The 13,474-nt window shown below is 41.4% G+C and overlaps 1 protein-coding gene across 1 annotated transcript in view; it reads left to right on the plus strand.

Moving 5' to 3' along the window:
- Window positions 1-13,474, plus strand: part of AFF3 (ALF transcription elongation factor 3) — a 312,555-nt gene that overhangs the window by 137,300 nt on the left and 161,781 nt on the right. The window contains exon 5 of the mRNA XM_069005855.1: window positions 9,600-9,644. Within this exon, the coding sequence (XP_068861956.1) occupies window positions 9,600-9,644 (45 nt within the window). The remainder of the gene's footprint in view (window positions 1-9,599; window positions 9,645-13,474) is intronic.

The following is a 13,474-nucleotide window of genomic DNA, read 5'->3' on the forward strand; positions in this document are numbered from 1 at the left end:
ACCAAAGCATAGCTGGATTTTTCTTTTGACTTTCAGGAATGCTGAAAGCACAATAAAACTCTGCTGAGGTTTTCACTGCAGCTTCAAGAATTGTGCTATTTATCAGCTTCCATGTGGATTTTAGGAGAATCCACCTGAGCTGACCAGAGGCATCAACTGAGTGATTTAAAGATGCAGATGCATACAATTGTTTTTCTTCATTGATAAAACTTTGGGTTTTCAATAGCAAATTATAACCCTCTTGGGCAAATAGGTGTCCAGGTCATAGTTGCCATGACCAGAATATATTTTTGCATTCTTAGCAATGAGATTGAGCTGTTGTTTTCAGAACCATGTAAGGCTCTCTTCCTTACACAAAATAGACACTTTTTTCCAAACTTTCAATTCTAATCATGTATTCTGTGAAGCAGTTGTATTCTGTGCAAGTCAGGGAAAGCAGTGCAATGTAAGTGTTCTAAATCACAATCCAGAAAGGAAAGGAAATGTGCATCACGTATGCCCAGACAAGGTAGAAAAATGGTCTAGCTCTGGATTTGCAAATAGGTTTTTTGACTCTGCTGGGGCCATATGCTCACTGGTCAGACCTGCTCAGTCAAGGGTTCTTGATGCTTGTTGCCCTCACAATAGCAGTTATAGTGAAAGGTTGAGATTATTTTCCTTGGGAGGAGACACTGTCAAAGCCAAAACTGTCAGATGTTGGTGACATCCTTAGACTAGCAAAAGCTATTAGCAGAAAGCCTCTGGTCTCCAGATCATGGGGGTTTTTACCTGTTGAATTTAGATCGGGTCTCAGTCTCTAAAACTGATAAGGCTGCTTTCAGCATTAGGGATTAATGAGAGATTGCTTCTCCTCAGGAAAGTTTTTTCATCTCTGTGTGTTATGGGAAATAATCCAGTGTTACCTTCTGGAGATACAGGCTGTTGCTCAGTGTTTTGGGCTTTTGGCTGCTGCTTGAAGATCTTGTAATCCTCTTTTAGCCCTCTGTGAAAGCCTTTGGTCTTAATCTTTGAAGGAGGTATTGGGTAGAGCAACATCCTTGTCACCCATCATGACAGAAGACACCCTTGTGTCCTTTGTCCTGTCCTCAGCTTTGTTAACAGGATGGTCATCCAGATTTTTGGTAGCATTTCAGTGTTAGTATCTTTCCTTTCGACTTTGTAGAGATGTTGTTTGGATGATGGTTTTTATTAACATTGAATTCCTTGTGCAAGGTTCCATTTTTTATTGCCTCCACCACTGCCCAAAGAGCAGATTTTTTTCCCCATGTGATGTTTCTAAATGGATGTAAATAGGCTTTAAGGAACGCCTGGTAGATGTTACTCTTTCCATCAGCACTCATGTTCAGGGGCTTCCTTCTGTCAGGGGCCTTCTGTGGGAAAGACTTCTCCAGAGCTGTGTACTGTAAAACCTCCTATCTGCAAGAGGTTTAACCCTTTCTGCGCAACAGTTTGTAATCACATAACCTTTAGCTCAGTGGGAATGAATACCAATTATCATTTATAAACAGCTCCTCTCATTATGTGCCTATTTATGGCATCTTTATAGCTTGCTAATTACAAGCACACAAAACAGAAATGTTTGGAGTTAAATAATGTAAACAGGGATGTAATTGATTTTCATGTTGAATGGTTTTTATTGATTTATCGTTAATTAACACTTTTAAAGGATCTCTTGGCAAAGTAATCAATTTAATTTATTGAGTGTTATACTACTGATGTTAAATTCATGTTAAAATTCACAAAAATATCAACAGTTCTGTAATACCTGTTTTTCCAACTGTTGCTGTTACACAGATGTTATATATTCTCCCCAAACAAACACAGACAATACATTAAATGCAATCGATCAGGCTCAGTCCAGGTCTCAGCCGACAAATGTCCACATCACTAAAGGCATCACATTCCAGTTGACACTAATTGGCCATCTGTGCAGCAAGGAGGACAGGCATCCAATGGGGAGAAAAGGTGATCTCTGTCGACATCAGGGCAGGGTCCTTGGGTGGGCTGTTGAAGGACTGCACAGGCTGAGGGAAGAAGCCCGTGACTCGACTAAAAAGCCTTTCATGCTGCAAAACCAAAAGACTCTGGTGTCCCTCATGGAAACTTCCAGAGAAATACACCACTGTGTCAAGCAGCAGTCACTTGATACGTTTTGGGCATGGATAGAGTGCTGCAGAAAATGTAGTGGGCTGAAGACTTTTCCAGAGGTCCTCCATGGCTTTTTCCAGGTTTTCGGTAGGAAGCAGGGATAGTAGAGTCCAGTCGGGGGGGGGGTTTGACAGCATTTTCATAAACGTTAGTTACCTTCCTCTCCTGCAGACTTTTCTGAAAGAACAGGTGACTCACTCAGCACCTCCCCAGGATCAAGCATCTAGCAAGGAGTAAAACTGAAAGCTGCAATCTTCATTATCACCAGCACATTATATATTTCAAATGGGTAGTAAGAGAGTGTAATCACATCAGGCCCTGTTTTTTCATTAGTGAAGAAAAACATTAATATGCTGTGACATGGTATTGATTTGAATCAATCAATCTTTCCCAATAACAATAAAACCTTTATATTTTATTAATAGAACAATGCAGTTCATCTCCATTACAGCTTCACTTTATTGTTCTAGGTCACGGTGTAATTCTGGCATGTTTGGAGTTTTATTTTTATTAATATAATGTAAAAGCCTGTAAAATCACTCCACTGATCTGCCAGTAGGTTTCATTTGAGGCTCCCAAGCATCTTTTACTAGATGAAATGTTACCGGTGCAGCTCCAGTCATTGACTGTTCGATGACCCTTACGGATGGAGAGAGTGGGGAGGGTTAAGAAGGGTTCTTCGCCTTTAATTGTTTTGATTTTTTTTTGTGGTGTGGACACTGAGACTTGGACTCAGACCATCTTGTCAGTTTGATGACCTCTCCACACATGGCGAGACCCAGCCCTTCCAAATCCCCTCCAAACTGGGCTGTAGGAGTCTGAGCTGGTGAATCTCCCAGCAGCCATCCAGATGGCAGCCCTTCAGCATCATTTCACTTTCTGACCCTGGCTTTTCAACACTTACTTCAGGCCAGGCAGTACATGGACAGGAGGTGTCTCAAGCTCTGGGACAGGCCGTGGACACAAATCGGAGGAGTTACACTCTAACATCATTTCCTTGCTCTTTTAAAAACAATACACTGTGGTGAAAGGCTTTACTTACACATCCACAGTACATCCATCTTCACCTAGACACCAACCTGAACCTCAGGTCTGCATATAAGGCCAACACAGCCTAAGGCTTGTGATACTCTGGATTATGGCTCTATGAACTTCTCTCTAGTCTTTCTTCTGGAGGCTCTTGCTTTGCAAAAGCTGCTGTTCTGCCTCAGTTGTGGGGGAGCTGCTGAGCACACTGCTGTGAGAGAGTGTCATTCATCAAGAGCAAAATGTGCTCTTGCTTCTCTCTCCTAGTGTGCATGGCAAGTCTATTGGATCATTTGGTATTTCTCTCTATGTACAGATATTTTGGATTCATCTTACTTGATTAGCCGGAACATATTCCTGTTCCTGGTACAAGACGAGGGTGTGTCCATGATATTCCAGTTGCAGTGAGGCTCCCAATTAGTACAGATAGATACTTTCATTAAAGCAAAGCTGGATGACTTTCATCATTTGCTCTTCTTTTTTCCTTGAAATAAAATCTTCTTTAAATCTACTCCTCTTCCCTTTTGAACGAAGAAGAGTGTTGCAAGATCCCCTGGTAGGAAAAATAATCCCCTTAAAAAATATGATGGCTCCATTTCAAAAGAGATAGGTTTATTAAAGGTAACAGTTTATTAACAGTGACTGGGAAATAGATGGATTTAATGACTTTAATTAGTGCAACACTTTCTGACACAGACCTTGAGGAGAATTTAGCTCTTCTTTCCCGTCTCCCTCCTGCACTTCTCTGTGTCTAAAGAAGTGTCAGCAATTCCTCACAGCAAAAGTGAAACAGCTCCTACTACAGCAATGCAAAGCACAGGAGAAAACTACTGTATCAACAGGCCACGGCCACTGGCACTCCAATTAGTGGTAAGGCATAGCATGAGTGCAAAGTAAAGCTTTCCAATATCAGGAAGAGAAAATCAAGCTTCCTGAGCCCTCTCTTTATGTCTCTTTCCTTGGTGTAACCCTACGCAGCTCAGCCCTGCTTGCCTGCATCCTCAGAGCGAGATTAGGAGTCTTCTTCACGGAAGGCACAGGCATTACTAAAGCCATCCGGTGAAATGAGGGTCACCACAGTGTGCCATGGCTCCCTGAAGTCTATCCCTCTAAAGGTAAGTGGAAACACTGCTGGTAGGTCTCACATCACCCATCAAGATTGAAATGCCATTGTTCTCAAAGAGGGAGAAGAAGAAAAGATAAATACAATTTTTAATTCTGTTCTGGTTTTTCCTACTTAACCCTTTTTCTATGGGATGTTCCAGGTTATGACAACTGAAAATGTCTGCATCCATGCTGATTTTGATCAAACCCATTTTCATTCTTGCTTGAAGAAAATGTTTCCTTAAAGTAAAAATTCTCAAATTTGGAGAGAAACATTTGATATTTTGGTCTAATGACTTACTGATTTAGGCCATATCTGATTCTATGACTACAGATTATATTTCTTAAAATTTGTCTTTGAAGTATTTTGACCTAATCAAATTTTGATTTTTCAACTGAATTGAAGAATGCTTCCTAAAGTTTAATTTTTAAAGTAGTGATGTGACACAGTTGCATTTTGAAAGGGAGCATAGCCAAAGGGATAAAATCAACAAGTAGCTAGCCTGCCCCCAGGTCCCCATTCAGAATGAAAACATTACAAGAAGTGGGTATTTCCTGAGGGGCAAAAAGGTAAATTTTTAACTAGGCTGAGGTCTAATCTTTTAACCAGCCCACCTTTCCTGAGGTTCAAAGTCCTTCCTTTTCTCTCCATAGCAGTGTGGGTTCAGCATAACCACTCCATAAAGAGCATTTTGGAGGATGTAGCTCATGTAAGGAAGTGAGTAACAAGTTAAGCCCTGAATGTCTAAAAGCCCTTCCTGGGCATCTGCAAATAACACCTCCCAAAAATTCCTTTCAACAGCCTAGCTGTATTTCTACAGAACCCCTAGAAATCACATCTCTGATCTCAGGCATGAAACCCTGTTAAATTCCAGCAAATACCACAACTTGAATGTGTTAAGATCTCTTTAGAGAAATGATCAAAGGGAAACTTTGTTGAGAGTAATGGTTCTCCTGAACCCAACAGGCAGAAGCCACACTTATGGATATAAGTAAAAAGATAAGGAGTTTATTTCTTCATATTGGATATTCCTTTCTAGCAAATGGATTGCATAGAAAATGTTGTGTATACGCACGTGTGTGTGTGTGTGTGTTGCCTGGCAAAGAAACATTTCTAATATTCTTTCAGATCAAAGTCCATCAGTGTGAGATTTTTTCCCCCCCTTTTTTCCTATTTTGATTCATCATGGATTTAGTTTATTGCCTGCCAACATTCAGTGCCTGAAGCGTCCCTTTAGGCCCCAGGGGAAATCCTGCAGCCCCACAGTGAGCAGTGCTGTGCCATGCCTGTGCAGTGTGGGGAGGACATAGGGTGGCCGCTGTCATGCCTCTGGTTGGAGGTGACACAACCAGCCTGGCTCCCATTGAGGGGAAGAGGATGAGTATGTACCTCAGGTTTCTGAAGATCATACTTATGCTTAATTGATACTGGAGGCAAAAATCCAACAACTTCTGAAGACTTTTTACAAACACCTAGCACAGTCCAAACAATGACAGCACCAAAAGTTTGCATCATAAAAACCTCTTGGGCTAAAATGGAAATAGATACTTGTAGAAGATTTTTCTTTCTTTCCTCAACATAAAGATTTGAAAGGAGGGAAAAGTATCACAAGATAGGCAATTCCTTTCAGAGAGGTTTCTTTATATATCTCCATGTGAAAGCTCTTGGTAAGGGAAGAAAAAAAAAAAAGTAACGCTCTGAAATAAAATATGCACAGAGGTAGCTTTTTTTGAAATGACATCCCGTTTCCCAAGAATTCAATGTAGCCTTTAGTCAGCCTTGTTTCTTACAGTTCTCTGTGCTTTGCATGGTAATTAGCTGCTCGTGTTATCAGCAGCACGACGCTCCCGGCTATTTCTTCAGCAGCCACTGCCGTTATCCTCGGCGGCAGCTCCTCGCATCCTCCTGCCAGACTGCACGGCAGCCGCCCGCGTCTGCAGATGTTTGGCGTGTGCAGGCTGTGCTGAGTGAGTGACGAAGGTAATGGGCACAGCATCGCAGGGGGAAGAGGCTGAGCCACTTCCCCTGACAGCTCCCCAGGACTTGCCAGTATTTCGCTGATGGTCCACTGGAGGTTCAGTGAGGCAAGTTTGTTATGACAGATCGCAAAACAGAAAGGGAGACAAACGACACGGGTTCATCAGTGTCAGAACAAACACAGGGGAGCAGCTCCTCAGCTTAGTTTGCAACAGCAGCCTCAAAACCTTTATTTGGTTTAAATTTCTTTTATAAAAACCAATTAAAACGTTCATTGCACAAGTGTCCTGTGGCTGGTGAGAGGGTGGAGGGGCTGCTTTGCAGAGCCTGCCAGCACTGCCGACATCAGCCTTACGCAGGGGCTGCGTCACACAGCCCGCACCAACGCAATGGTGCTGGGATGGGGAAGTCCACCGAAGCAAATAGCGTGTCAAGGGCTCTGTGCTGCTTGTTCCCTGCGGCTATTGCAGTCCCGTCTGTTAATTCAGATTTCAAGAAACATTTACCAGCTTTTGCTTATTTATATATTTTTTAAATTAAACTACGGCCATGAAGTTAAATTCGGATTGCCAGATTCCATGGCAGCGCATCTTCTTCTGTAATGTCAGTAGAGATGTAGTGGATGTTCTAGAAAGTTTGATATCAACAGTAATGTTAAGATCTTTGCAAGTATTCAAAGCAAAAATAAATTAAGAAATTTATATCTGACACTCAGAAGATGAAAAACAAAGAGGAAAATATAGAAAGAGAGGGGGTTTTCCCCAAATATTATATCACTTTTGCATAGATTGTCTTTGGTTTTGTGTTTCTAACTTATTTTTCACCCTTTGAAAGGCTGTGTGATGATATTGAGAGAGAGATGTGAAAAGTTTCTTCCAGCCCAGAGAGATGATGGGCTAAAGAAAAGCTAAGGTTTTGTTTCTGGGGTAATAGAAAGCAAAATTTCTTGCTGACGAGTATTTGCAGACTTATTTCACTACACTTCCAGGAGAGTTGTTTAATTTTGTAGCAGACACTTGTTCCCAATCCTAGTCTGAAATAGCCTGTTGCCAAATTTGCGTTTAGTATTTTTATCCTTACAGAGAAAGAGAGATCATCATTTTATCCTACGTTCAGTGTATTCGATAGAGCATAAGATCATATGGTCATCTTATCCCTTCTTCTGTAAGATGGCAGTAGACTAGAACAGAGAACTTAAGGGTGGCAGTAAATTTGTTGCTCTGTAAACAAGGGACTCGTGATGAGGGCTTTAAACTCTCCACTGTTGTTAGTAGGATAACAAGTGAATAGACTGGGGCTTGGAGAAGGAAAGGGAAAAAGTAGATGGAAACCCACAGAGAAAAGAGAAATAGCATTATCTAATATGAATTTTTAAATTATTAAATATCCAGAGATTGTTGTTTCTCTCTGTCTTGCTAGGTTCACTGGCAACATGAACACTTGTCCTCCTGCTCCTGTGACAGGAATGTCACACGTGGTACTGTGCAGCTCCTCAGGGGCAGGACTGAGGTCAGAACAAGACTATCTGCTCAGGGCTGCAGCTTCTCTTCAGCATCCATATATCAGATATGAGTAATTCTCCAAAGTCTGACTTCACCACATTTTTAGTACCTTTGCCTTTGAAATCAGCGTAGCAATGAACTACTGTAGTAGTGAACTGTAGTGAACTATAAAGCTGATGGACTGTGTTTCACCAAGAAGAGTTAATGTGATTCATTTGTTTAACAATCAAGGGCCAAATTTAGCAAAGATTTAGCAGGAGCTCAGACAATAAAGCACTTATGACTTTCTATGAATTGGCATGAAATAATAGCCACAAAAAATTAGAAAACACAAATAGTTCTTTTGCATATGCATGGCTGTTGTTCTCCTGACCTTGGTTACAGCTAGTGGGCTTTAAGCAGCTGAAGACCCAGACCTCCTGAGTCCCTCAGCTCACACTGGGAAGTGGTGGTAAGAGTGTCCAGGACTCACACAAATTGGTCAGTGCAATCATTTGGCTTTAGTAGGCATAGAGGAATCCATTTTTGAACATGCCTCCTGGTTTTCTGGGTGTACAAATACAGATGTGGTAGAGAAGTCTGATTTCCAGATGAGAAGAGCTCAGCAGTTTGGAAAAACAAATTGCTTTGATGTATCTCTGGGTGCACACCTGAAAATTCAGAACATGCAGGTGGTTTTTGAAAATGAGAGAAGACCAAGCTCACCTCTCTGCTAGTTCTTTGGGTACAGTAATTACCAGATGGATTTTTTCTATCGCCCTTTCCCACATGGGAAGACCTCAAGCCCCAGTCCCCTGCTTCCTGAGTTAGTTCTGTCCTGCAAAAAGAAAAACACCTTTCTTTGGGGGATTGTCAGGGAGTATGGTGTGGTGAAGGAAATCCCCAGACAGCTTGCTGGATGCAGCAGCCACCTGTTATCTTGTGGAGAGTTGTAGGAGATGGGCACGCCCTCAGCATCAGTACCTCCATCCAAGGTACTCCATCCACCCTGTCTTCCCAGTTGTGCTGGGCAGCACGAGCAAACTGTGGGCAGAGGGCAGGCTGGAGGGAGTGGGGGTATGTGTCTCACTCTGCTTCATCCTTGCTGGCAGAGGTTTGGGTGCTGATGAACACCCAGGCTGAGCATGGAGGTGAGGCACCGTCTGGATGGTTCCAGTGGGGCAATAACTGCCCTGCCAAATCTCTGACTTCCCCTCTCCAGAGTGGCTCTGGAGTGTGTCATACTGCTTGGGAGAGTCTAATTCTTCTGCATCCTCAGTCCCACAGTGTATTGCGTGGGCTTAGAGTCAGCATTTCAGGAAATACAGCTTCTTAGGACTGCTCTGCCCATGCTCAGTGTTGCTGCCTGTATTGCAATCTCTGCAGCTCTCCCCTCAGCAGCACAGGGGCCTCTACCCTATACAACATCAGGCTTTGCACAGACAGTGTCACTGCAGAGCTTTGCTGCACAAAGGATGTGGAGAGATGTTATTTATTTAATATAAATAAATGCACACTGGTCCATGTACATGCAATAGCTGCTGTGCTTCTGCTTACTCATACGCAGTAGAGCCAAAACTGCAAAACCACACCCAAAAGTGGTGTGAACAAAGTCTTATGAATTTATACAAATATGTTGCAGTCATATGTAAACACTGTAAATATTGCATCTTCCTGTGGTGATGATGGGGAATAATTTGAGAATTTTAAGCAGTGCAACTTTTCAGATGCTGGAAAGACTTGGCCTCATTTTGAAACTGTAATAGAGTTCGGAATATATTACATGTGACAACCATGTCCTCAGACCTATTTGTTATTTCTTTTTAAAACATAAACAAACTGTCTTCTCATTTTGTTTACAGGACAGTGGAACAGGAGATAACAGCTGCATTGAAGAAATATTGCGGGTAGGAATCCTGAAAAATCATTTTTCCAGTCCCATTTTGTTTGCTCTGAAAAGATATATATGAGACATATGAGAATAATGAGAATATTGCAATTACTGCTCTTAAAATTTTCCTCTTTTAGATTGTCATCTTTCTAAGGAAAAAGTAGGCAAAATTATTTCCTCATGAAAAATAATTGAAAAATCTGTGAGAACAACCTTTCAAAGCCTGTGGATTTCACTGCTACTTTATGCCAGTACAGCTAGCTGACCTTCATGCATGGAGAAGCAGATAATGGGATAAATTATAAACTGAAATGTACAATGATGTTTCAGGTTTACAAACCATGCAAAGTGCATGTTTCCATTAATCATGACTGTCAAAAATCTTAATTTTGAAGGGAGGTCTACGAAGGTCATTTTCCACCTGGATTTAATTATGTAATGTCATTATTTTCATTATGTCCATTATATAATGACAGTGTGCAAAATCTGTAGTTATTTCCATATTTCATTATTATTTATTTTATCGTAGTAATTTCTAGTTTATTTTCATGGAGCAAATTAATACACATCCAGACAGATCTTGGCTTGAATCAACTTGGATATTGATTATTTTCTGTGGCAAAAAAATTTATAAACGGTGAAAGTTTTCCGTAATATTATAACTTGTGGTTATTTTGGTTCTTTTTCAAAAATGATAATTCAGTAATTCACAATGCTTAAAAATCTGATGTAATAGTGATTTAAACACAAAGCAAGGTAGATGGAATGATAAAACCTCCCTATTACTGTATGTGCTTCTACCTCTTTGATATCCCACCACCCAAATATTTCTGGTGATTTATAAACCACAGGGCTATAAATATTTGGTTTGGAGATCAGCAGTGCATTAAGTCTGTTGTTTCTAAAGGCATTTCTCCATTCTCCCTCAATATGTTAAATGCAGCTTTTAATTCTTAAACTGGACAAAGAGTTTATCAAAGGGTGATGATGATGTATTGCTTATGACTTCACTGGCAGAGATTTTACTTAGCTAACATTTACAAAGTAGGCTTTGTTAGGACTTAGGTGCATATTCAACAAGCCTTAGCCACAGTTCCTGCTGTTTCTTACAAATTAGTAGCAGATATCATGAATTCATGATGTGATGTGAGGCTCAGACTCCCCTTTTTATGCAAGGCTTTTAAAATGAACAGTCAGAGAAGCTGGTCTTCCTCCTTTAGGTTCTGTAGTTGGGCTCAAGCAATTAAGCAAAAATGTAGAAGAGGCACAATTCCTTCCTCACAGAGGAAGATAGGTATGTAAGAGACTCTATCTGAGAAGAAAAATGCACTGTACGACTAGAGATAGTAAGGTGCATCTCCAAAACAATGCACACAGCTGCTGCTCTTTCTTTTTCTTCCTTTGCAATGTTCCTAAAGAAATACTTTTGTCAAGCTTCATGATGGGTAACCTTACCAGTCTGCCCATCTTCCATATGTGCAAAGCTGGGCATCACTTTCTATTCTGAACTGCCCTTGTGTCTCTGTGTCTAAGACTACATGTAAATCTTCCACGCTGTTACTCTATCGTATTTCTGACTGAAGCTCTTTATTCTCAAGGGTGTAAGTCTTCGGTCCAAAATTCTCATTTCACACTTTGATTGCTGCTGCATCCTTTCCTAGTTTTTGACAAATGCAATGTTACCAACCTCCACTCATGCTTCTGCGCAGATCATTTTCCTAGCTTGACATCTTGCCCGGAGACATTTATCTTTGCATATCACGACTGTCATCTCCTTCTCTATCACATCAAGTACAGCTATTTGTCTCTGATTTTAAGGCCTCCAGTCCATGCTAACATATTAAATCCCACTTTAGCTTACCCGGTGATGTCAAAATGTTGCTAAGTTTAACACAAATTAATTTCTTCCATGCTTCCCCTCAGATCTGGGAAGAGCCTTGAAAACTTTCCCAATCAGCTCAATAGCTACCTCCCAGTCCTCTCTAAAGGGGCTCCTTTTTTCCCAAGGATGGTGGAAAACCAGTGAGGTCAGGGTTCTACCACTGTTTCTCATGCTTGAACATTTTTGTCCCAGTTGTTTCTTGTAATACTCTGTCAGGTCAAATATATCCTTCTGCTCTCTTTTGTACTGAAAAGTGGATTTTCTATGTCAAGGAACTGCTGTGTATTACAAAAGCAGTGCTTAGGTACTCTCGTAATACAAATCCAGCTCTGCGGTGGTTGTTGTCACTGATAATTACTGAAAACAGCAACAGTAATAATGGGCCTTTGCTGCTTACTTTGTAATTTACTGGCATCTAGATATTTCCATCCCTCTTCCTGCCCTCTTTTTGTCCTGAGCAAATCCATGAAGTTGTAACACAGATTTTCTACTTTTCTGAAACAGACTGTTTATAAGGAATGCCATTTCCATCTTTTTGTTGGAGGTGCTATTCACATAATAAAGCCAAAGCCAAAGTTTTGCTTCTTTTCAGACAGAATATAGGAAGTTTCTATACAGGTGCCCAAAGGCACACAATGAAAAGCCACAGCAGCTACAATACTTGTGTTCCCCTCAGAAAAGATGGCGGGCATGCTGGAATGTGTTTGTTATGGGAAGGGCCACTCCTCCTGTATGGAGCATCAGCAGAAGGAGGAAGATGCTTAGAATTCATCCTTTTAAGGAACATTTCACCCTATTTTAGCTGTCTCTTGCACAACACAAAGCAGAAAACGTCCTCTTTCTAGGTGTTGTGTTCCCTACACGAGTCAGGCTGTGGCTTTTCCATGAAACAGGTACTTCCATGGCATGTCCGTGTTTCCTCAGTCAAGACCGAGGGCAGTAGTAAATGTGCCCCAGGTCTGCTCCATCTGCTTCCCTGTGTTCCCTTCACCCAGCAGGTGAGAAGAGACAGGTTTGTGCACAGATCTTGTCACCCTCTGGTTCCAGAATGTGGCCATGGCCAGAGCTAACATCTGCACCTGGGCTGCAAAATCAATTTAGGCATGGCTTTAAAATCACCAAATCTGATTTTGCACTAACTGTGACAGGAATTTATAGGTTTTTTGCTGTCTGCTGTAATACAGGTTGCCACAGCTTAAGTCTAGCCTTTTTTGATGTTGTTTTACCAAATGTATCAAAGCTCTATAGACTTTGTAAACTGACAGATCCTTCTGCACAAAACTGCAGCTTCCAGAGAACGCCCCCCCGTACTGAGAGACAGAACCTCTTCCAGTCCTGAAGGAGGTTGATTAACAAGACAGTAACCCTGTCGAGATTGGAGCTGTTGTAAGGTCTCCTGTAGAGTTTATAATCACTGCAGGAATCCTGAACCTCATCTAACCCCATGCACTAATTTATAGCAACTTCTTTAAAGTACACTGACTTCTCTGTCCAGCTGCAGGCACACACTTTGAGGATAGAGAAATTTCTAAGAGAGCCTTCGATGTAAATAACTCCAGTAAGACCAAGTTACAGATGTAATGTCAAAACATGAGAGAAAAGCCTCATTACTTGCTAGTAGATTTAAAAGGCAATTCCTTGTACGCTTCGCATTGTTCTTGGAGGACATGATAGAAAACTTTGAAGTGGAAAATAAAAGTTAAGACTACACAAACACCCTTTGTTCCACTGTGCATGGAGCAGTTGCTATGTGAGTTCCTGAGACATTGCCAAAGCCAACCTATTCACTTCCTTGCTAAAACACAAGCTTGCTAAGCAAGATTGCTTCAGTTCTGGGGTCCCCAGCACAGGTAGGATACCAACCTGTTGGAGTAAGTCCAGAGGAGACCACCAATTTGGTTAGAGGGATGGAGAACCTCTCCTGTGAGTAAAGGCTGAGACAACTGGGATTGTTCAGCCTGGAA

Source organism: Aphelocoma coerulescens, chromosome 1 (genome assembly GCF_041296385.1).
Source record: "Aphelocoma coerulescens isolate FSJ_1873_10779 chromosome 1, UR_Acoe_1.0, whole genome shotgun sequence".
Lineage (NCBI taxonomy): Eukaryota > Metazoa > Chordata > Aves > Passeriformes > Corvidae > Aphelocoma > Aphelocoma coerulescens.